Consider the following 25,847-nt stretch of genomic DNA (forward strand, 5'->3'; position numbering starts at 1 on the left):
AGAAGAGTGGACTTTAAAGGTTTCCGACCTGGCAGAGATGGCGAAGATTTCGGCCTATTTGAAAGATCATTCGCAAGAACGTTATATTATGGAATGGAGAAAATGGATTGAGTTTATCCAGAACAAGTATAGGGTTAAGAAGTTTTATGTAGCATTCGAATAAGTCTTCTTTCGTTTTTTTCCCCTCTTTTTTTATTCTAGTTTTTTATATATATTTAATATTGTTAAGGTGTGTCTTATCCTATATAAGCTAGAGAGTGATGGATTTTAGAATTTATAGTTGTTAGTATATGGTTGTTTATGATTGCCTTTTAATATATATATACCTTGTATTTAGCTCTGGGAAGTCGGGGGGGGTGGAGGGAGGGGGGGAGGGAGGGAGGTTGGGGGGAGGTAGGGGGGGGAGCAGGGAGGGGGAAAGGGGGTTTTTTAAAGGAAAACTGTATTTTAAAACTTTTCAATAAAAAAAAAAGAAGAGACTGGACTGCCTGAAATATTATAGGGTTTCCTGCTTGAGCAGGGAGTTGAACTAGACGACTTCCAGATCCCTTCCAACTCTCTTACCTCAACTCTAGCACCGACAGCCCCACCCAGCTGATCCACTTCTTCTGGGGCCAAGGTTCTGCAGCTGCATTCGGGCCTGCATTTTACAGTCAGGCCTTTCCAGAAGGCCTAAGCAGCTGATTCAATCCATAGCTTGGTGCTCGGCTGCTGACGTCTTGCAGAACTGAGCTATGGATTGCATTCATAGCTGAGTTATTGGCTGCACACGCCTTCCAGAAAGCCCTGTGACTGAGAAATGCAGGCCTGGCTGCAGAAGAGGCCTCAGAAGAAGAAGTGGCCCAGCAAGGAGAGGCCTGGCTGCAACTCCACACCCCCACCCCAGCTTGATTTTTAGGTGTGTGCCTTGCCCCAAAGCTAGGGCTTATTTTGGGGATAGGTCTTACTTTTGGGGAAACACAGCTAGATCTCTAAGAGGGCATTTTCCTCTTTAGCACCAATCTCCAGAAATACCTTTCAACAGAGTTACACCTGCAGCCTGATTTATCTACCTTTTAAAAGACATTACATAGCAAAAGCACTTAGACTTATAGACCGCTTCACCCTGCTTTGCAGCCCTCTCTACGTTGCCCCCAGCAATCTGGGTCCTCATTTTACAGACCTGGGAAGGAGAGAAGGCTGAGTTCAACCTCGAGCTACATTAGGATTGAACTCCTGGCTGCGGACAGAGTTAGCCTGCAATACTGCATTCTAACCACAGCACCACAGCTCATAAATCATTTGTCATAGTATTTTGTGACACTGGTTTCTGTATCAACTTATGAATAGTTTTTGCTAGATCTAGGTGACAGTGACTACACTGGCATGCATGGGGACACCAAGTTGAGGACAGCAGCCTTATATATATGTATATGCCTGCTTATTAGGGCTTTCACACACACACACCCCAAGCGGCATTATTACAAAGTCAGCTTATCGCCTCCAACAATCTGGGTCCTCATTTTACCTACCTCGGAAGGATGGAAGGCCGAGTCAACCTTGAGCCTGGTGGGATGCGAACCTGCACTAATTGCAGGCAGCTGGTGTTACTTAAGGAGGCATTAGCCCACTGCTCCACCAAGGCTCTCTGTATATTGTATTAATAAGGAATCTTACATAATAAAGAGCCCTGGTGGCGCGGTGGTTAAAGCGCAGTATTGTGGGCAAACTGTCCATAACCTGGAGTTTGATCCTGACAGGGTTCAAGGTTGACTCAGCCTTCCAGCTTGTTGAGGTCGGTAAAATGAGGAGCCAGATTATTGGAGGCAAAACACAAATAATGCTTCTACATTGTAAACCATGCACAGGGTGCTATAAAGCACTATGGGGCAATATATAAGCCTATATACTAGGTTATAATAATCCTCAGAAAAATCTAATGGCAAAAGTGATGTAATTTGATGAGGAACTAAGTAGGAGAGAAGGGCTGTCAACTTAATGAAGCTACTCCTGGAGAAAATCTATCTAAAGTCAACAGTTCTTTGACGGCATGCATGCAATCAATCAATCGATTTATGATGTGCAATAGAGGAACTTAGACTGACTCTTGAATTTTTGTGGGAAGAAGGAGGGACAGTAGCTGGAAGAGAAGTGGGGAAAAACAGCACTAGCAATTATGACTTATATGCCACCCAATAGTGCTTTGCAGCCTTCTCTAAGTGGTTTACAGAGTCAGCCTATTTCCCCCAACAATCTGGCTCTTCATTTTACTGACCTCAGAAGGATGGAAGGCCGAGTCAACCTTCAATTGGTCAGAATCGAACTCCAGGCTGTGGGCAGAGTTAGATTGCAATACTGCATTCTAACCACTGCACCACCACAGCGGAGGGAGGGAGGGAGGGGAGGAAAGCAAATTGTACTTTCATGATTCTTCAGGGAAGACAAGTTAATATGATTTCTGGACACAGCGCCTAGGCATATAACCAGGTTCAAACTTTGCGGTTTTCAGATGATGAATGGGATTTTCAGATTTAGGACTACAGATACTCCTCAATTTACGACCACAATTTATGTCGTTAAGTGAGCTTTGCCCCCATTTTATGGCTTTTCTTGTTAAGTGAATCACTTCAGTTGTGAAATTAGTCATCCGATTGTTAAGTGAATCTGGCTTCCCCATGGACTTTGCCAAAGTGACCCTGGGACACTGCAACCGTCACAAACATGAATCGATTGCCAAGCGCCTGAATGTTGGTCACACAAGCATGAGGATGCTGCAACTGGTCCTAAGTGTGTGTGTGTGGGGGGGAATCACTTTTTCAATGCTCTTGTAAATTTGAACAGTCGCTAAATGAACTGTTGTTAAGGGCAACATGGATCTCCAGGACCTCCAAGAATAGGTTCAATCCGTTTCCGAAGCCCACTAAACTGGTCACCAGCGGCGCAGATCACAGGAGAGAATTCCAAAAGTCATTATATTTCCTTTTGGTCTGTCCCAATTCTTCCAGCTTCTCATTTCACTGGGTGACGTCAGAGGGTAATATTTGTATTTGGAAAGAAGAACATAGCTTCCCTTTTTCATTTGATTCCCTACTACGCTTAATTCTGGGCGCTTAAATCGTGTCCCTTCTCGTCTGCCTTCTTTCCAGAGCTAAAAGGTCCAAATGTCGCAACTTTTCCTCCTAGAAAAACTGTTGCAACCTCTGGATCATCTTAGTTGGCCTCCCCTGAACCAAAGCCACACTTTCAACCCTTTGCGGTGCAGTGACCAGCAGGGAACACAGTATTACGGATGCAATCACAATTTACTTTTAGACCATACAGACCACATTTTGTAATAGCGAGATTATGACTCCCTGAGAAAACCAGGTTTGTAGACAGTCGCAGTAAGAGATGGTTCTAACAAACGTTTGAAGAGACTGAGGATTCGGAAAGCTAAGCGTTTTACGCAGAGACCTCTGTGCTTACTTCAGAACAGATTCGGGTGTCAGCATGGTACAATCTATCTCAAAAATCTGCTCTTCTTGGATGAAGTGCTGCCTCCAGGCCTGAATTATGTTGTTCTTCAAGGCACAACCCACAGGACCAAAGTCATACAGACCACTCACTCCTGCAAGAAACAAAGCAGGCAAACAAAAATCCACAAATCCTGTTAACAACATCTTCCGTTCAATCTGATAAGGGAGGGGGGGAGGGAGGAAGAGACAGAGAGACAGAAAGAAAGAAAGAAAGAAAGAAAGAAAGAAAGAAAGAAAGAAAGAAAGAAAGAAAGAAAGAAAGAAAGGAAGGAAGGAAGGAAGGAAGGAAGGAAGGAAGGAAGGAAGGAAGGAAGGAAGGTGTGAAGAGAGAGGTAGGAAGGAAGGAAGGAAAAAGAGAGAAGAGGAAGAAGAGGAAGAGGGGAAGGAAGCAAGGAGGACTAGATAGGAAGAAGAAAGGGAGGAAAAAAGGAAAGACAAGAGGAAAGAGACAGGAGGAGGGGGGAATAGGAAGAAGGGAAGGAGACAGAGAAGGGGGAGATGGCAGGGTGAAGACAAGGAAGGTGGGAGGGAGGGAGGGAGGGAGGGAGGGAGGGAGGGAGGAAGGAAGGAAGGAAGGAAGGAAGGAAGGAAGGAAGGAAGGAAGGAAGGAAGGAAGGAAGGAAACCACTTCTGGAATCCTAGGGAGTAGAATCAGATTGTCAGAATACAAAACGTGCATCTAGCCTGCGCTTACTTCAAGCCACAGGTCACAACTGAGAACTGAGCTTCATTTATTGTTCCTATGAAATTACAGCGCTGCAGGTTTGTATTATCTCCATCATTCTGTAGGTGGTGGGGGAGAAGAAAACCATTCTGTCCCTACATGCTTCTACCTCTCTTCATGGAGAACGAAACCACTTTTTCTCCAGCACTCTTTCAGCTGAGTCCACTTTGAGGCTTTCATGCAGGGGTTCCCAATCTTGGGGGGGGGGGGTGCGAGACGATATCCCAGGGGGTGCAAAAACGTGAGTTTCCAAAATTATGGTGCATATGCATAATTTGTTGCCGTTACTTTTGTAAGAGGTGCGAGAATATATCGGAAGCGTTCTAGGGGTGCAGGGTACAGAAAAGGTTGGGAACCGCTGGTTTTAATGCCTGGCTTCGTTATTTCAGTGTTGTTTTTTTTCCCCTTTATGTTTATTCATTAAACAAATTTATATGGTTGCCCAACTCGCACACAGTGACTTAGGGAAGTTTTTTTTTATTAATTTTTTAAATCCCATTTATATCCCGCCCTTCTCCGAAGACTCAGGGCGGCTTACAATCTAAGAAGCACAAATCAATGTGCTTAGCAATAGCCTTCATTCTATGTATATGCCTGCTTATTATGGCTTTCGCCTCCCTCCCCTCCCAAGCGGCATTATTACAAAGCCCAACAATCTGGGTCCTCATTTTACCTACCTCGGAAGGATGGAAGGCTGAGTCAACCTTGAGCCTGGTGGGACGCGAACCTGCACTAATTGCAGGCAGCTGGTGTTACTTAAGGAGGCATTAGCCCACTGCTCCACCAAGTGTCAAACATTAAAATAAGTGACTTAAGACATTAAAACAAGATTTTTCCCATGCTTTGAGTTGGACTGAGAACGTTAGGATATCTACTGCTAATTAAATATCTTTTATCTGTATACATATTAAATATATATTTTTTAATAAATGACACGTATGTCATAAAACTGACGGCTAATTACAAGGAAGAATGCCATGCTATGGAGAGGTATATAGTACCTCCATAAATAGAAAAGGCCTGGTCGTAGAAAAATCTTCGTTTCAAAGTATCTTCCATTTTAAGCCTGTCCACAACGTCGTCCTTAGGCTGCAGAGCCAGCTCCTAAAAAAATAAAACACAGAATCATGTGCAGCCATGATGTCCAGTTATACACTGCGGCATCTCCTGTGGTCACGTGGTCAAAATTCAGACGCTTGGCCCCTGGTTCGTATTTATGACGGTGGCAGCGTCCCGGGATCATGGGATTCCCCCTTTTGTGACCTTCTGACAAGCAAAATCCAAAGGGGAAGCCAGATTCACTTAACAACCGTGTGTTCTGTACCAGCCTGCTACCGGCCCTGCAGAAAAGGCAGGGACAACCCCTTTTACAAGAAGGCAAGAGGCTGGAATTACGCCTGCCAAATTTATAGCTACAAAAACAAACAAGACACGAACCAAGAAACAGGAGCTTTAAGAAACAGGAACTATCCAAGCGGTTGCCTTCAGCAAACCAGCCCTCCCACACATTCCCCTTATATAGAGTTCAAGGCGTGGCTTCTCTCTGCCTCCTTCCGAGGAGCCCCATTGCCTTCCTCTGTTTACTCCTAATTGACTGCCTCCTGCGTCGGGCGTCCTTGAACAGGGCCAGCTGTAGGTCATCTTCATCCACGCTGTCAGGCTCACACAGCTGGGTCTCCGTGGTGACCAAGTGGGAGGGGCCTGGCTGAGGGCTCTCATCAGCAAGATCTTCAACCCCCTCTGCAAGGTCTTCAACACCCCCCTCCTCCTCTGAGTCGTCCGACCCAACTGCCGAACCCACAGGCTGACCCTGAATCACAACACCGTGTGGCTAACTTCACGACTGCAATGATTTACTTTACAAGTGTGGTAAGAAAGGTCTCAAAATGGGGCAAAACTGAGTTAACAAACATCTCACTTAGCCATAGAAATTTTGGGCTCAATTGTGGGTCGTATGTAGAGGACCTGTGTTTTCAGAAAAGAAACACAGGGAAGCTGATTTCCAAACAAGTACAAAGGGACAGAAATACCAGCCAAAATATTGGTCTGATCAAGCTAGAAAACAAGGAGCAGTGGCTGCTGCAATCCCAAATTACAAGGTTGAGCCAGATGAAGGTCAGAAAATTTAGTTTCTGCTGTAATTAACTTCAACTTGTCCTTGCATCTGCTGGTCTGAAAAAGTGGATATTAGTTTTTATACGCAGCCATCGGCACTTGCCAATCTCAACCCAAAAATATAAGTGTTCTGTTGTTGCTTACCATCGTCATTAAAATGAACACAGTGTAACTGTATTTCGTTAAAAATGAGGATTTTTTTTTTATGTGTGTGACTTTGTTGGGGGAACTGAGGAGAAATGTAGAATCCTGCTGCGTATTTTACCCTGCAGATACGAAACGCTGAATTAAGATTTTATGGGTGAAATAAGCCATTTACTCTGGATAAAATAAAATAATAATAATAATAAAAAAAGAAACAGGGATGGGAAGTTTGATTCCAAGACTCACCTTGGCTTCTAGGAGCCTCTTCCGAGCTTTGAGTTCAGCCACAGCTTTATCTACATCCATCTGGGGAGCCTTCTCATCCTTCAGCTTTCGAACAAGCTCTCCCTTGGGGAAAAAACAATCATTCAGAGGCGTATTTTAGGCCAGGGAACCTTAGAACTCATCTCTTGAGGGCATCACGTTCAACCTCCTGATCAGGACAGAAATCTAAATTCAAGGATCTGCAACTGATGGCTGTCTGCTCTCGGCTGAAACACTAGAACAGAGGTCTTCAAACTTGGCCCTTTTATGACTTGTGGACTTCAACTCCCAGAATTCCTCAGCCAGGCATGCTGGCTGAGGAATTCTGGGAATTGAAGTCCACAAGTCATAAAAGGGCCAAGTTTGAAGACCCCTGCAGTAGAACAATCCCAAAAACTTGGTGTGGGGGAGAAACTGCACAGAGACGGGGGGGGGGGGGAAGGAAAATTAAATAGGGAAAGACATGCAGCAAATGAATTTAATATTTATTTATTTTTAACTTTCTGAAAGAGGCGAAATAAAGAGCAAATTATGAAGGTAATTTCATTTTACAAACCAAACACCAGACGTGCCTTGAACTTCATAACACTCCTAGGCGGCTGAAAGCATCATGTTTCCTCTTGGAGACACAGGTAGTCCTTGACTTACAACAGTTCGTTTAGTGACTGTTCAAAGTCAAAAGGGCACTGAAAAAATGTGACTTATGACCGTTTTTCACAGTTACAACCTTTGCAGCATCCCCATGGTCACGTGATCAAAATTCGGATGCTTGGAAACTGGTTCATATTTATGACGGTCACTGTGTCCCCGGATCCTGTGATCCCCTTTTGCGACCATCTGTTAAGCAAAGTCAATGGGGAAACCAGATTCACTTAACAACCAGGGTACTAACTTATCGACAGCTATGATTCGCTTAACAGCTGTGGTAAGAAAAGTTGTACAATGGAGCAAAACTCACTTAAAACATCTCGCGTAACAACAGAAATTTTTGGCTCAGTTGTGGTCGTAAGTCAAGGACTGTTTGCACTAAGTGAAAGAAAAAAAGAGAGAGATTCTCTCCTTTTTACTCTCTCCTTTTTTAAACGTCTATACCCATATTTCGGCATAAGATGAACAAATAATAATAAGAACAACAACAGCTTCCATCCTGCAACGATATCTGTAATACCATCAAACACCCACATCTGCCAATCCCAGGTCCTTGGTAAGGACTCGACAGGTAGACAAAAATGCCAAATCCAGTCTGAACATCTGGCAGACTGTGCGATGATTAATAATAATAATAATAATAATAATAATAATAATAATAATAATAATAATAACAACAACAACAACAATAATAATAAAGTTGGAAGAGACCTTGGAGGTCACCTAGTCTAACCCCCTGCAAAATGATACACATTTTATTTATTTATTTATTTGTTTGTTTTTATATACCGCCCTTCTCCCGAGGGACTCAGGGTGGTGTACAGAGCAAGGTAAGTGTACAGTAAAGTGTCATTGGGCTATTGCACAATAGAATCCAAACTGGAATTGTGGTAATTCGGAGTGGCCCATGTTGTGAAGTGTTTAAACAGGACTGGGAAAATCCCCTCTTCAACGATGACACTCCAGGAAAGAGTTCAAATTGGTGGCCTGAATCAATAAAAAGCCTGCGGACTATGTGTTGGGACTACAACTCGTATTTACAATGGCTGCAAGCATGTTGGGATCACGGGATCACCGTATGTGACTTTGCCCAGCTGGCCTCTGAGAAGCCAAATCAACAGGGGAAGCCAGATTCGCTTAACAACCACATGATTCATTTAACGATCGTGGCAAAAATGTTTCTAAACTTGAGCACGACTCACTTAACAACCACCTGGCTTAGCAATGAAAATTCTGTTCCCATTTCTACTCGTGCCTGTACTGCATTCATTTTCTTAAAAAAAAAAATCTCTTTTACACCACCCAGTTCTGGTTCCCCAAGCAGAGATGATGATGATGATGATGATGATGATTATTATTATTATTAATTTAATTTGTATACCGCCCTTCTCCCGAAGGACTCAGGGCGGTGAACAGTGCAATACATAATAAAAAACAAAATACAAAAATTAAAAAGTAATTAAACAGCAATGCCTGTAATAAATTAATACAGATTAAAAGTTAAGACTGATTTATAAAACCAACCCCATCCCATCAGGCCAGGCCAGCTTGTTCAAAAAGGTAGGTTTTAAGATCGCGCCGGAAGGAGCAGAGATCAGGCACCATCCGGAGCTCGACCGGAAGATGGTTCCATAAATCTGGCGCGCCCACAGAGAAGGCCCTCCCCCTGGGGGCCACCAGTCGGCATTCTTTGACCGGTGGCACCCTGAGGAGACCCTCTCTGTGGGAGCGTACTGGGCGGAGGGAAGTTGACGCCGGCCGCAGGTGCTCCCCAAGGTATTCCGGACCCATGCCATGAAGGGCTTTGTAGGTCATTACTAACACCTTGAACCTCACCCGGAAGACAACTGGAAGCCAATGCAGCTCGCGGAGCAGAGGTGTGACATGGGAGTGTCGGGAAACAGGATAGGGAAAATGGCCATTTCTCTGAAATGGTATAGGGTTTGCTGCCTGAGCAGGGGATTGGACTAGATGACCTCAAAGGTACCTTCCAACTTTATTATTGTTGTTGTTGTTGTTGAAGGAAGAAAGTCAAATTTGAGTTGAAAGCTATGGATAAAAGCACAACTGAAAGTGGACAAGGAATTAGTTATTTTACAAGAGGAGGAGGAGGAGGAGGAGGCAGCTTTGGAAGAAAATGCAGAAAAGAGTAACTAAGATAATTAAATAAAAGCCTGGAGACTAAAACATATGAAGAAGGGTTGCAAGAACTGGGTATGGCTTATCTAGAAAAAAGGACGAGGGGGGACATGATACCAGTGTTCCAGTATCTCAGGGGCTGCCCCAAAGAAGAGGCAGTCACGCTATTCTCCAAGGCATCTGAAGGCAGGACAAGAATTAACGGATGAAAACCAGTCAAGGAGAGAAGCAACCTGGAACTAAGGAGAAACTTCCTGACAGTTAGAACAATTAACAACAGGTAATCCTCAAACCTACGACCACAATTGGGCCCCAAACGTATATGGCTAAGTGAGACATATGTTAAATGAGTTTTGCCCCATTTTATGACCTTTGTTGCCACAGTCGTTAAGTGAATCATTACAGCTGTTAACTTAGTAACATGGCTGCTAAGTGAATCTGGCTTCCCCATTGACTGTGCTTGTCAGAAGGTCGCAAAAGATGTTCACAGGACCCCAGGACCAGGGCTTTTTTCCTCATAGAACGCTCAGAACGGAGTTCCGGCACCTTTTCTGGATGGAACCTTGTAGGGTAGGCAAGGCGGGTTGTATGACATGTGTGAGTTCCGGCACCTTTTTCTTTTACAAAAAAAGCACTGCCCGGGACAATGTGACCGTCTTAAACATGAATCAGTTGCCAAGTGTCTGAATTTTGGTCAAGTGACCATGAGGATGCTGCAACGGTCGTAAGTGTGAAAAACGGTCGTAAGTCACTTTTTTTCAGTGATGTACACTTGAGCCATCACTAAACGAACTGTGGTAAGTTGAGGACTACTTGTAGTGGAACAGCTTGCCTGCAGAAGTTGTGGGTGTTTCATCACTGGAGCTTGTCTGTATTGGTATAGGGCAGGGGCCTTCAAACTTGGCCCTTTTATGACTTGTGGACTTCAACTCCCAGAATTCCTCAGCCAGGCATGCTGGCTGAGGAATTCTGGAAGTTGAAGTCCACAAGTCATAAAAGGATCCAGTTTGAAGGGCCCTGCTTGTGGACCTCAACTCCCCAGGCATACTGGCTGAGGAATTCTGGGAGTTGAAGTCCACAAGTCATAAAAGGGCCGAGTATGAAGACCCCCTGGTATAAGGTCTCCTGCTTGACCAGGGGGCTGGACTAAATATCCCTCCCGACTCCTATTCTGATTGACAATGCTGTTATCCATTCAGTTGTGTCAGATTCTTGGCAATCCCACCACGGGCTGGGTCTCTCCACAAGAGGGCAACTCCAAATACCATAAATCTCAAACCTAACAATGCAAGCGGGGGAAAGGAAGAAGAATGCCAGTTCTCAAGATCTGCCTCTATTTTTAAAAGAAAGCTGCAGTTGCAGGCAAACGTGGCAGGAGGGTTTTTTTTTTAAAGAAGAAGAACATTCAGACAGTCAGTTGGAGGAAAAGGGAGGACAAGCATTGCTATTGCAGGAATCAGAGCTGTAGATCTGCAGTGCTCTTAGTTCTAAGAGCGAAAGCGAAATAGAAAGGAAATCCCCAGTAAAGCATACATGCCTTTTGAAGGGATATAAGATACTGAGATCTCTTCAAGCAACAGAGAGAGGAGAACTGGGGGTGAAGAGTGGAGGGAGGATCAGCAGGCACCCCCTTCTTCCAGCCCCACATACTGATGTGGCAAATTTTAGGCCAGCTCTATCCTATCTATCTATCTATCTATCTATCTATCTATCTATCTATCTATCTATCTATCTATCAATCAAAAGGACCCGCCCTTTTGTTTACAGTCCCTTATTGCATCAGGCACCACTGCAGCAGGAAAACATTAACCCCTCCCAGCCACACTGATCTCTAATCAAGGAGACTTCCAGGGTGGAAATCAAGAGAGCTCTTCTTCCTGTCCCTCTGAAATAAGCAAGGCTGACTTTACAGCAGTGTCTTCTCAACCTTGGCAACTTTTAAAATGGGCGGACTTCAACTCCCAGAATTTCCCAGCCAGCAGGGGGGGAATTCTGGGAGTTGAAGTCCACCCATCTTAACAGTTGCCACGGTGGAAAAAACACTGCTTTTAGGACAAAGGCTGAAAACGTCGCTTATAAGCATCCTCTTCATTGGACAGACCAAAATGCCTCTTTTGACAATGTTACATCGCCATGTGATTCTTCAGTTCCATCATGGATCAGCCTGAATTTAAAAAATTTCTCCCTTAAGTCAGCAGGAAAAATGCAGGAGTATTTCCACGAAAAAGTCACTGCTCATTCTTCATAGTTGCTTCCAAGCTCTGAAGCCAGCTCCTTGGCTTTTTCACTTCAACCACTTTTTGTAATTCAATCAGTTTTGGGAGGTGCAGGATGATTCAGAAAAAGACAAAAGCTTATTCCAATTAAGATGCTACCAATCCTGTTCCCTAAAAGACATTCTGACGCATTTTTTTCCCCCTGTGACTTGCTAAGCAAAAAATAAGAGGCACACGGAACAGAACTATCCATTCAATTAAGTGTAAATCTTGAATAAACAGAACTACAGTCTATAGTCCTCAACATATGACAGTTTAAACTTACAGTACCCTCAGAAAAAGTGACTTATGACCCATCCTCAAAGTTATGACCGTCACACCACCCTTTCCATCATGTGACTGCAATCCTGGCCCTTGTCAACTCATTTACATTTACGATGGCTACAGCATCCTTCCCAATCTGGCAAGCAAAATCGGTTGGGAAAGCTGTATTTACTTAATGACTGTATGGTCTATTTAACAATCATGCAAAAATGGTTGTTAAAAGAAATCAGGTCAAACGACATGACGACTTGCTTAACAGCCACACCTGACTTAAATTCCAGTCCCAATTAAAGTCATAAAACAAGGACTACCTCTATAGAACACTTTGCTTAGCCGTCAGATTTGACAGCTGTGTCAAATAAACACAGGCCTTTTAAGAGGGACAATTTCCATTTGAGAGGCTGGCTAAGACATAAAAAGCAGATCCAAGGAAGGGAAATTTCATCCTAACAATTGGAAGGGCCTCTTCTCCCCCCCCCCAAGAAAACAAAAGGCTACGTCAGTCAGTGCAATGGATGAAACGTGTGTGCCCCAAAACTTCCAAGACAGGTACACTTCTGGTGGCACGTTTGTGAGGTCAAACTTACAAAACTGAAGAAAGGTCGCAGGGAGATCAGTTACTTGAGAAGATCCAAGCACATCTTCCAGTGCAAGAAGCCAAATCAAATTATACCCAAGAGCACCAAAACGGAGCGTTTCATTGGGACAAGAACATAACAAATCAACCCCTTCAACAAAAGCCACTGGATCTGCTCTTGGGAAGTGACCCAGATCAATCACGGAGGAGGTGAGATGACCTCAAAAGGCAGATAAGGCAACTCTAGAGATGAGCAACCTCAAGATAACAGACCTCAATGGTTCAAGGCGCAAGCAAATGGGGAAGAGAAAAGAGTGATAAGAAAGATTTACTCCCAGCACACCAGGGAAGATTAATTGGGTGGGGGTGGGGGGGCGTACATTGCCTTAAAGCAGGGATCTTCAAACTTGGCCCTTTTATGACTTCTGGACTTCAATTCCCAGAATTCCTCAGCCAGGGTGCCCTGGCTGAGGAATTCTGGGAGTTGAAGTCCACAAGTCATAAAAGGGCCAAGTTTGAAGACCCCTGCCTTAAAGTATCTCGAGGCCAACATCAAGAAATTGGTAATTATTTAACTGGGGGGTTCCCTAAAAGCCTTAAGATCCAGCATCTAAGCAAAGCCCCCCCCATCATAAAAATTGGGCTTTTGGGGTGGGGGGCAAGGATAAAACATCCAGGAGGCCCTTTCGATTCAGAATCTATTTCTTCCCAAAACTCAACCTCCCCTTAGCATAGGGACACATGCCGGACTTCAACTCCCATCTTCTCCAGCCAGCACAGATGGGAGTTGTAGCCCATCTACATCTTGCAGCGGAGGAGCCCCTTTTCCTAAAAAATAAAATAAAATAAAAGAGCCTCGGTGGAGCAGTGGGCTGATGCCTCCTTAAGTGACACCAGCTGCCTGCAATTAGCGCAGGTTCGAGTCCCACCAGGCTCAAGGTTGACTCAGCCTTCCATCCTTCCGAGGTAGGTAAAATGAGGACCCAGGTTGTTGGGGGCAGTTAAGCTGACTTTGTAATAATGCCGCTTAGGGGGTGTGTGAAAGCCCTAATAAGCAGGCATATACATAGAATGAAGGCTACTGCTAAGCTTGTAAGCCGCCCTGAGTCTTCGGAGAAGGGCGGGATATAAATGGAATTAAAATAAAAAAAATAAAATAAATTTTCCTCTCCTGGGACCACTGGGGGAGGAGAGGGAGGGGTTGGACTACACCCACCATCATCCCCTGCCCCCGATTCAGGAGTTTGGCAGTCCAAGAGATCTGAGGGAGCGGGCGGGGGGGGGGGAGGGAGGGAATCCTATAGATCAGGGAAGATCGGCTGGGACCCTCCCCCCCCCGCCCGAGCCCATCCTCCAGAGATGGGACATGTAGTCGGAGCGATGGGCGGAACGGCCCGCCAGGCGGCCCTCACCTGCAGCCGCACCGCCTGCCTGAGCGGCGCCAGGAGCGCTTCGGCGGCGGGTCCGTCCATGCTGGCGCCGAGGCCGGGCTCCGGCGGGGTCGGGCGGCGAGGCCGGGTGCTGGCGGAGGAGGGCTGGGCCGCGTGGAGCCAGGCGCGGGGCAGGAGGGCGGCCAGGAGGCGGGCGCTGCTGCTGCTGCTGCTGAGGCGGCCGATCACAACGCAGAAGCGCCACGGCATGGAGCGGGCGGGCGGGCAGGCCGAGGGGGAGGCGCGGCCCTCCGCATGATGAAATCGCAGGCGGCGCCGCCTCGCCAGCTCCGCCTAGGCCGGCTCGAGAGGGGCGGCGCCACGCATGCGCGGCTCCACCCCCCCGGAGGGGGGCCCAGGACGGTTGCTTAGCGACGGCCCGCCTGCGCCCTCGGTCTGCCCGGCGCGCGTCCCAAGCCGCAGGAGAGGAGGCGGTGCGCGCGCACACGCGCGCGCCAGAATGAGAGAGAAGAAAATAAGAGAGAGAGAGAGAGAGAGAGAGAGAGAGAGAGAGAGAGAGAGAGAGAGAGAGAGTAAACCCCGCCCCTCCTCCTGCCCCCGCCCGCAGGGAAATACAGGTAGTCCTCGACTTACGACCACAAGGGAGGGGGGGGGGAAAAACCCCCCCGAAAATTTTTCCGTGGTTAAGTGAGACATTTGCGAAGTGAGTTTGGGCCCATTTTACTGCCCTTTCTTGCCTCAGTAACCTGGTTGTTGAAGCGAATCTGGCTTCCCCATTGACTTGCTTTGTCAAAATTTCGTAAAATAAATAAAAAAAATGATCCCATGACCGGGGGTGGGGAGAGAGAGAGAGAGAGAGACACACACACACACACACACACACACACACAGCAATTGCCATTTTTTTAAAAAAAGCCTCAGTTGCCAAGGATCTGAGTTTTGATCCTGTAACAGTGGGGGGATGCTGCAACGGTCATAAGTGTGGGAAACGGCCATGCGTCTTTTTCTTTTTTTTTTCAGGGCCGCTGTAACTCTGAACAGTCAGTAAATGAACTGTTGCAAGTCGAGGACTTACCTGTAGAGATTGGCAAAGCTTTTTGAATTCTTAGGCGAATGAGCCACTAGGAGGGGATCACCCACCATCCTTGAATGCCCAGCTGGGAAGGGTTCCTGAAGGTCATCTAGCCCAGCAATTCCCATTGGGAGGGAGGGGGGGGAAAAGAGGGGATGGTTTTGTGCGAAGGGCAGGTGTGTGCACACGCACAGCTTCATTGTGGTGCTGTGAGTGCTGCAGCCCAGTTGCAAATAGGCCATGGTCCGGTAATGGGCCACAGCCCCATAAGTTGAGCTCCGGATGGCGCCCGACCTCCGCTCCTTCCGGCGCGACCTTAAAACCCATCTCTTTAAGGAAGCGGGCCTGGCCTGATGGGACGGGGTGGGTTTGTTATTATGACTTTAATTTTAAATTTGTACTATGGGCATTGTTTAATCATGTTTTAATAATTTTAACTTTTGTATCTGTCTTTTACATATTGCCCTGTTAACCGCCCTGAGTCTCTTGAGAGAAGGGCGGTATATAAATTAAATAAATAATAATAATAATAATAAGTTGGGGACCCCTGACCTAGCCCGACACCCCACCCACCCACCCACCCCACTCCATCCAGGGCAGGCATCCACCTCTGCAGCATTAGTTATGGATTTATTTCACAACTAATGGCTGCTCAACTCAAACAAGCGAGGGAAAGTAAGGGAGGGAGGAAGGGAGGGAGGGAGAGAGAGAGAGAGAAAAGGGAGGAAGGGACAAGAAGTGGGGGAGGAAGGGAGGTGGCGGGAGGGGAGGGAGGGGAGGGAGGGAGGGAAGGAAGGAAGGAGAAGGCGAAGAGAAAGGAGAAGGGGAATTGGAGATGGGAAGGAGAAGTTTTATGCATTTCCTATTATTTTTTGTAAGAATAACAACAAGGTGTGCACATACAAACTGAAAGAGAGAGAGAGAGGGGAGGGAGGGAAGGAAGGAAGGAAGGAAGAAAGAAAGAAAGAAAGAGAAAGAAAGAAAGAAAGAAAGAAAGAAAGAAAGAAAGAAAGAAAGAAAGAAAGAAAGAAAGAAAGGAGTCCCCAAAGGTGTTTTTTTTACAAGGCAACTGGACTTCCTTTTCTTCTTGGAAGACCTTTCACGAAACGTTGTCAAAGAAAAAACAAAGTAAAGTCGCCTCGTAAAAAAGCACATTTTGGATAACTACGACCTGGATGACTGAGAATTTCCTTAGACCCGAAAGGAAGGAATTATAGTTCTCGTTTTTGAGTAGCTCTTCTTGGATTGCTTCTTGCAAAAAAAAAAAAAGCAGCTTCCACAATTTTATGCAAACCCCTCCCCTGCCCGCTTTATTTTTTGTTCTTTCATACTGTTTCCCTTTGAAAACCACTCTTTTCTTCCTGGGGAGATTATGCAAGTGCAGGTGTGAAGCAGACCGTTGTGGCCACGAGATGGCAGCCCTCCTCCTTCCGTTGGCTCTGCTTCTTCCCCCTCAGCAAAGCCTCTGTTGACAGTTTCTTCTTTCTCTCTGCTGTTTTCTCCCCCAACTGCGATTCTGTTCCCCACCTCCCCTTTCCCTCCCTCTCCCTCTCCCCTTCTTCCTCTCCCCCTCCCCCTCCCTCTTCCCCTCCCCTCTCCCCATTCCCATGTCCCTCTCTCCCTGTCCCCCTCCCTTTCCCTGTCCCTCTCCCCCTCCCTGTCCTCCCCCTCCCCCTCCCTTTCCCCTCCCCCTCTCTCCCTCCTCTCTCTCCTATCACAGACACACTGTACTATAGGATATTTGGTTGTGTGATATGTTTATGTGTGTGTGTATATATGTGTGTGTGTATATATATATATATATATATATGTGTGTGTGTGTGTGTGTGTGTGTGTGTGTGTGTGTGTGTGTGTGTGTTTTCTGAGGTTTTCGCGGGTGCCTGTATGTGGATCCTTGGTTTTTCGGGTTTTTCCCCGCGTAGAACTAAAGGTGTGGGCGCAACGTTTCGACGGAGTCCCATCCGTCATCATCATCAGGCTTTAGCTTTAAACCCCTCCAAACCACACAATAAGCAAACTGACACCCACTATAAAAACATGGCACCACCACAAACACGAAGCCGAACAAAAGCAGCACAATCACCAGCTCAGGTCTGGAGCTGGCAGCTGAGACCAGCCCATCCACTCAGAACACCCCCCACCCAATCAGAACACACCCACCATTCAAAACACACTCCCACCCAATCAGAACACACTTGGTCCCCTACCCAATCAGAGCACACCTCCACAGAACACACCCCCTCTGGCAGTTTAAAAAATAGGAACTAACAGCCACATGCTTCTCCCAGAAGAAGGAAGCTAAAGCCTGATGATGACGGATGGGACTCCGTCGAAACGTTGCGCCCACACCTTTAGTTCTACGCGGGGAAAAACCCGAAAAACCAAGGATCCACATATATATATATATGTATATGTATATATATATATGTAGTTAAATGCTTGTTAACTATTTAGATTACCTTGCTAGGCCCCAAATATGGGACAAATCTTTATTTCCTGTTTCGGCCTAACCGAAGGCCATCCACAGGCAGTAGTCACAACAGTGACAGCTCATATTTGTGTAAATTTTTTTTTACATTGCTAACAAAGAATTAAAGGGAGACTGATATACATTTCAAACTTATTTGTTTTCATCAGTCAGCCATACCCTTCTGAGATTCGAACCTGGGCTGATTGCACATTATATATTTATGTGTGTGTGTGTGTAAATTACTAACAAAGAATTAAGGGAGGCTGAGATGCATTTCTGACTCATTAGTCTTCATCAGTCAGTCATACCCTTCTGAGATTCGAACCTGGGCTTATTGCTGATTTGGGGCCTAGCAAGGTAATCTCATAGTTAACATATCACACACACACACACACACACACACACACACACACACACACGTATATGCATATGCATATGCATATGCATATGCATATGCATATGTATGTATGTGTGTATATATATATATATATATATATATATATATAGTTTTCTGAGGTTTTCGCGGGTGTTCGTATGTGGATCTTTGGTTATTCGGGTTTTTCCCCGCGTAGAACTAAAGGTGTAGGGGCGACGTTTCGACGGAATCCCATCCATCATCATCAGGCTGGTGGCTTCTGCTTCCTTCTTCTGGGAGAAGCATGTGGCTGTTTGTTCCTCTTTTTTAAACTGCCAGAGGGGGTGTGTTCTGTGGGTGGAGGTGTGTTCTGATTGGGTGGGGGAGTAAGTGTGTTCTGATTGGGTGGGAGTGTGTTTTGAATGGTGGGTGTGTTCTGATTGGGTGGGGGTGTGTTTTGAGTGGATGGGCTGGTCTCAAGGAGTATACGAAATCCCATGCACCACCTGCCCCACCACATACATCGGACAGACCAACAGAAGAATACGTGCACGCATTGAAGAGCACAAAAACTCACTCAGAAAAGGAGAACAAACTTCATCCCTGGTCCAACACTTTGAAGCCACAGGACATGAAATTGATTTAAAAAAAACCAAAACTATCGCCAAAATTGAACATTTTAACAATAGAATAATCAGAGAAGCCATTGAGATAGAAAAACGCCCCCACAGCATAAACAAACGAGATGATACCTCTCGCCTACCAACCATTTGGGAACCCGCCTTGATTGACAGACGAGTCCCAACCACCAAGAATGATAGACCCAAAGTCATGATAACACCACATGACATCACCACCACACAACCATTCAAAAAGCAAATCCGAACCCACAATGATAACGAGGCACAACCACAAAACAGAAACCTAACTACAGCTGCAACATCAGCCACTTTAAACCCCTCCAAACCACACAATAAGCAAACTGACACCCACTATAAAAACATGGCACCACCACAAACACGAAGCCGAACAAAAGCAGCACAACTCACCAGCTCAGGTCTAAGGCTGGCAGCTGAGACCAGCCCATCCAGTCAAAACACATCCCCACCCAATCAGAACACACCCACCATTCAAAACACACTCCCACCCAATCAGAACACACTTACTCCCCCACCCAATCAGAGCACACCTCCACCCACAGAACACACCCCCTCTGGCAGTTTAAAAAAGAGGAACAAACAGCCACATGCTTCTCCCAGAAGAAGGAAGCAGAAGCCACCAGCCTGATGATGACGGATGGGATTCCGTCGAAACGTCGCCCCTACACCTTTAGTTCTACGCGGGGAAAAACCCGAATAACCAAAGATCCATCTATATATATATATATATATATATATATATATATATATATATATATATATGTGTGTGTGTGTGCAAATTATTCAAATTGCTAATAAAGAATTTGGGAGGCTAAGATGATCATTTCGAACTCATTATGTTCTTTCTCTCTTATATTAGCTGGAAGGCAAGGCAAATGTATGTTTAAGTATTTGTCAAGGCTTTTTGAATGGACCTTGCTAATTAACTCTTTCATTCCTGTTTTGGCCCGGCTCAGGGCTTATCCACAGGATATAGTCAACTATGACAGCTCATTATTTGTGCAAATTATTCAAATTGCTAATAAAGAATTTGGGAGGCTAAGATGATCATTTCAAACTCATTATGTTCTCATCAGTTAGTCATACCCTTTATCTGAGATTCGAACCCGGGCTGATTATATATCAGGCAGTGTTTTAACCTCCTGAGCCACAAATACTTAAACATACATTTGCCTTGCCTTCCAGCTAATATAAGAGAGAAAGAACCCCGTGGCTCAGGAGGTTAAAACACTGCCTGATATATAATCAGCCCGGGTTCGAATCTCAGATAAAGGGTATGACTAACTGATGAGAACATAATGAGTTCGAAATGATCATCTTAGCCTCCCAAATTCTTTATTAGCAATTTGAATAATTTGCACAAATAATGAGCTGTCATAGTTGACTATATCCTGTGGATAAGCCCTGAGCCGGGCCAAAACAGGAATGAAAGAGTTAATTAGCAAGGTCCATTCAAAAAGCCTTGACAAATACTTATATATATATATATATATATATATATATATATATATATATATATATATATATATATATATATATATATATATATAATTTAATTTATATACCGCCCTTCTCCTGAAGGACTCAGGGCGGTGTACAGGGCAATAAAAATAAGAATACAAGTTACAAGATTTAAAGTTGAATGATTCTGCCCAATGTTGTAGGTTAGTTAAAATAATGTTAAAACCCAAACCCATCAGGCCAGGCCGGCTTGTTCGAATAGATAAGTTTTTAGATCACGCCGGAGGGAGCGAAGGTCGGGGGCCATCCGGAGTTCAGCCGGTAAGCGGTTCCAAAGGGTGCACCCACCGAGAATGCTCTCCCCCTGGGGGTCACCAGCCGACATTCTCTGACCGGTGGTACCCTGAGGAGGCCCTCTCTGTGGGAACGTATAGGACGGAGGGAAGTTGACGCCGGCAGTAGGTGCTCCTGTAGGTAATCCAGACCCATGCCATGTAGGGCTTTGTATGTCATCACCAGCACCTTGAATTTCACCCGGAAGGCAACTGGAAGCCAGTGCAGCTCACAGAGCAGAGGTGTAATATGGGAGTATCGGGAGACCCTCAAAAGAACTCGTGCAGCTGCATTCTGTACCAGCTGAAGCTTCTGAGTGGTTCTCAAGGGCAGCCCCATGTATAGAGCATTGCAGTAGTCTAGACGAGAGGTCACAAGTGCATGGGTGACTGTACGCAAGGCATCCCGGTCCAGATAGGGTCGCAACTGGCGCACCAGACGAACCTGGGCGAAGGCCCCTCTAGTCACAGCTCCTATATGATCTTCTAAGCCTTAGAATCTAAGGAGAGCTGTGAATCTAAGAGGACACCCAAATTGCGAGCCTTATCTACGGGGGGTAATAACTCACCCCCAATATTAAGAGATGGAATAATCTGAATAATCTGAATATATATATATATGTGTATATCACAGTTGAATCAACTTTCTAAAAATAAGATGATGACTCTTTTTGAATATCAGCCACCATTTCTTTGGAAGGACAGAATGGCTTGCAGTAATGAATGAGTCCTCTGGCACATTAAATTTCACCTTGCATAATTCATTGTGCAGGTGCTGCACATTATAAGGGCTGCTATAAGTGATGAAGGAGGATAGAAAGCCGTGAAAGATCTAAAAATCTGGGGAAGAATTCGCACTGATTACCCTACTAGGAACTGGAAAAGATTGGTAGTTGCAAATTCAATTTCAGGTCCCAGAATTTGGGAACGAAGCACCTGCCGTCTTCTAAGTGTGTAAACCTATTAAAAAAATAAAATAAATAAATAGCAAAAATGTCTTTACAGGAGGTCCTCAAAGAAAGGTGCAAAACTCATTTAACAAATGAGCAACAGAAATTTGAGGCTTAATTGTCTTCGTAAGCCGAGGAACACTCGTAGTTATTGACTTGGGATGATCAGAGTTACTTCTTAATTCTGATTTAAAGCCAACACCTTTTGTACATGTCCTTTTGAGAAACATCTTTGCATTTCAGAAGCTGGCTTCTGGGTTTCTATAAGAGAGGTGAGTTTTTCGCAGCTCTCAGGATGGGAAGTTTTAAAGCTGTGTGTTTTGGAATGCAAAAACTGAGTGTCCTTCTCATAAAGAGATATTTGCCAATTATGACTTTTTACACAGGGATACAAAAGAACAGCCCAAGCCTGTTATAGCCCCCAGATGACATATTCAGAACTCAAAAATGAATCCACTCAAAAATATTGCCAGGAAGTTGCCTGGCATCTGATTTGAAGACACCCATGCTTTGAAGCGCATATATATTCTATTCTATATAATTTATTCAGAAATAAGCATTTATATGTTGGTATTGCAACTCAAATATTTTTTTACAGGCAAAGGCGTGCAATTAAAATAGTTTGGAGAAAAATGTTTTAGCAATGTTTCTCCACCTGGACAACTTTAAGAGGAGTGGACTTCTACCCCCAGAACACAGGTTGTCCTCGACTTACAACCACAATACCTGTTGCTAAATGAGACATTCGTTAAGTGAGTTCTGCTCCATTATGCGACCTTTCTTGTTAACTGAACCACTGCAGCTGTTAAGTTAGTCACATGGTTGTTAAGTGAATCTGGCTTCCCCATTGAATTTGCTTATCAGAAAGGTCGCAAAAGGGTCCGGGACATTGCAATTGTCACAAGTATGAGTCAGTTGCCCAGCGTCTGAATTTTGATCATGATGCTGCAATGGTTGTAAGTGTGAAAAATGGTCATAAGTCACTTTTTTCAGTGTAATTGTAACTTCGAAGGGACACTAAATGAACAGTTGTAAGTTAAGGACTAGCTGTAGTGGCTAGCCCCTGCATAGGAAAGTGGCAGAATTAATTTTGCAACCCCATGCTCGAATCCACCATTTCCCACTGGAGAAATTCCAGCCTGCTAAATTGCTGACTGCTCTGTTAGTCACTGATGATGGTAATAAACTTCGGACAATTCCTGGTTTCTCAGAATAAATTCTGTTAGACTACTAGCCCATGGTGCCTCAGCCTTGGAAGTTTTAGGATATATACAGACCAACTCCCAGAATTCCTCAGCCAGTCACGCTTTCTGAGGAATTCTGGGAGTTGAAGTCCATACATCTTAAATTACCAAGGCTGAAAAACAGTAGAATAAGGGGGGGAAAAAACAAATCAGAGTTCGGATCCTGCAAAATTATAATCTATGTGCTGTATCATCCAGGGCTGAGATGTTCAGATTCAGTTACGTGAGATAGCTGTTAAGTGGATTTTGCCCTGTTTTACGCCCTTTCTTGCCACGGTCGTTAAATGAATTACTGCAGTTGTAAATTTAGTAACACGGTTGTAAAGTGAATCTGGCTTCCCTGTTGACTTTGCTTGTCAGAGGGTCGCAAAAGGGGATCACGTGACCCCGGGACCCTATGACTGTCATAAATACCAGCCAGTTGCTAAGAGTCTGAATTTTGATCACGTGACCGTGGGGATGCTGCAATGGTCGTGTATGGTCACTAAACAAACTTTTGTAAGTCAAGGACTTACCATCTTGCCATTTTAGTGGATTCTGAGAAAGCAAACCATCCTTTTTTAATCTGTTTTGCAAAATGATCCTTGCCCATTTTCTCTGTATGATAAAACCACCCTACTTTTCTATTCAATCCTAATTTACCAACTAGCAATCCATTTTTAGCTTCTTGTTATTAGCATACTAGCTTTTTAAAATCCTCCTTATTTATTTATTTTGTATTTATTTTGATGTTCCCCCCCCTCCCCCCCCCGGGGTCAAATTCTGAACTGGGCAGAATCCTGTTCTTTCATAGACTTCTCACGGTCTTCTGGCAGTCATTCATTCTGGCAGTCATTCATGGTAACCAAAACTGCATCCAGTTTTGGTCACCACGATGTAAAAAAGATGTTAAGCCCCTATATCAGGGGTGTCAAACTCAATTTCATTGAGGGCCGCATCAGCATTGCGGTTGCCCTCAGGGGGCTGGGGTGGGTGTGGCCTGGGTGGGCGTGGTTAGAGTGCGTATGGCCTGCTGGGTGGGCGTGGCCAGCTCTACATCGTTGGCATCAAGGGCGCCTATGGGGGCCTGGGCAGGAGTGGGACAGATCTGAGGGTCTCTGGCAGAAGGAGGGTCTCTGGGCCAGGGCCAAGGCAGCAGGGGCCGTTCCCTCACTGTTTCCAGGGTGGCTTCGCGGGCTGCATGAAACCACTTCGCGGGCAGGATCTGGCCCCCGGGCCTTGTGTTTGACATGTCTGCTCTAGAAAGAGGGCAGAGAAGAGCAACAAAGATGATCAGGGGACTGGAGGATAAAACATGAGGAACGGTTGCAGGAATTGGGTATGTATGGTTTAATGAAGAGAAGGACGAGCGGGCACGTGATAGCAGTGTTCAAGTATCTCATTTGTCTGAAATGGTATTGGGTTTCCTGCCTGAGCAGGAGGTTGGACTAGATGACCTCCAAGATCCCTTTCAACATCATCATCATCATCATCATCATCATCATTATTATTATCATTATCATCATTATTATTATTATTTTGATGATGTTGTTATTGCTATTGCTATTTCTTGCAACAGACCACATGTTGTCCATTAACCTTCCACCAGCCTTCACCCATTTTAAAATGTCTCCGTCCATTTTCCATTCCTAGTAAACGTTTCACCCCCGAATGCCTAGGAACCGGAATCTCACACCCTCTAATTTATCTTGTCTGGTAAACATTTCACCAAAGAACGCAGATTCTTCCCCTTGCCCCAGTTTGTTGTCATTTCTGCCTAATTTGCAATCATGTGCTCCATTTTCCTGTCAAATGCTATAGTTTTGCTTTGATGCGTTAATGCCCAGATCTCTGCTTCATGACTGACTCATGCAATTGTTCGGATTCTCAGGCAGCTGCACAGCATCAGCCCCATAAAAAAAGGGATCCTTCAATTCATCTCCCGGCTAAACTCACCACCTCTTTGCCAAGGTATTAAAAACATGGCTTTGCTCTCAGACAGAGGGCCCTGAGAGTTCAGCGAAGAAATTTAGGTACCAAAATAACAAGGACGGGTAGTCCTCCACTTATGACCATGACTGACCCCCAAATTTATGTTGTTAAACCAGACATTTCTTAAGTGAGTTTTATCCCGTGTTACATCCTTTCTTGCCTCAGTCCTCACAAAAGGGGATCACATGACCTTGGGACAGAGCAACAATCATAATCTGAATTTTGATCACATGATCATGGTCGTAACTGTGAAAAGTGGTCATAAATCCCTTTTTCCAGTGCTGTTGTAACTTTGAACGGTCACTAAACGAACTGTTGTAAGGACTATCTCCACACACAAAAAAATAGGTGCAGCTTTTCCACAGAAAGGGCTTATCCATGGCAACTTTAAGATATGTGGACTTCAATTCCCAGCATTCCACACTGACCATGGAATTCTGGGAGTTGAAGTCCACACATTTTGAACCTGCCAAGTTGAGAAACACTGTTTAAGATTGTGGTTGTGATGCTGAGTGTACCCTTGGTCTTGTGTTCGGAATCTGATGAAGCTCAGCCGTCCTCAATTTCACTTACAGTTACTTCAAGAATTTACAAGGTGGTTTTTGAACATTTCTTTAACGGCCATTCAAAATTATAGCAGCCCTGAAAAGAGTGACTTACATCTATTCCTGGAACTTATGAACATCCGCAGCATCCCCACGGTCATGTGATCAAAATTTGGGCGTTTGGCAACTGGCATGTATTTATGACTGTTGCATCTTGGGATCATGTGACCACCATTTGCGACCTCCCCAGATCCTGACAAGCAAAATTCATGGGGAAAGCCAGATTTGGTTATCATCTGTGACAGAAAAGGTTGTAACATCAGGCACAATTCAGTTAACCTTGCTTAGCAATGGAAATTCTTGTTCTAATTGCAGTCATAACTCGAGGACTTCCTGTACACAGATGTAGCTTCAGATGTTAATATATAAAATAAAATAACGTCCTTCAGCGGTGACGCTTCTGTATAGATAGAGGGACACAGCAATACGAAAACAGTTGCTAAGTGAGACAGTCATTAATGAGTTTTGCTTCATTTTACTACCTTCCTCGCCACAGTTGTTAAGTGAATCACTGCAGATGTTAAGTTAGTAACCCGGTTGTTAAGCGAATCTGGCTTCCCCATTGATTTTGCTTATCAGAAGGATGCAAAAAGGGGATCACATGACCCTGGGACACTGCAATGGTCATAAATATGAGTCAAGTGTCTTGAGTTTTGATCACGGAACCATGGGGATGCTGCAACGGTCGTAAG

The 25,847-nt window shown here is 44.9% G+C and overlaps 1 protein-coding gene and 1 long non-coding RNA gene across 2 annotated transcripts in view; one reads left to right on the forward strand and one right to left on the reverse strand.

Annotated features, from left to right (window-relative positions):
• The window catches only part of GARS1 (glycyl-tRNA synthetase 1), a 32,811-nt gene extending 18,467 nt beyond the window's left edge, over nt 1-14,344 (reverse strand). Inside the window, exons 1-4 of the mRNA XM_083376986.1 lie at nt 14,058-14,344; nt 6,724-6,825; nt 5,220-5,322; nt 3,445-3,586 (exon numbers count right to left, since the gene is read on the reverse strand). Coding sequence (XP_083233112.1) covers nt 3,445-3,586; nt 5,220-5,322; nt 6,724-6,825; nt 14,058-14,285 — 575 coding nt within the window. The 5' untranslated portion in view covers nt 14,286-14,344. The remainder of the gene's footprint in view (nt 1-3,444; nt 3,587-5,219; nt 5,323-6,723; nt 6,826-14,057) is intronic.
• The window catches only part of LOC310648912, a 468,719-nt gene that overhangs the window by 290,829 nt on the left and 152,043 nt on the right, over nt 1-25,847 (forward strand). The window lies entirely within an intron of this gene.

This window comes from Vipera ursinii (assembly GCF_947247035.1).
Source record: "Vipera ursinii genome assembly, chromosome: Z".
In the NCBI taxonomy this organism is placed as follows: domain Eukaryota; kingdom Metazoa; phylum Chordata; class Lepidosauria; order Squamata; family Viperidae; genus Vipera; species Vipera ursinii.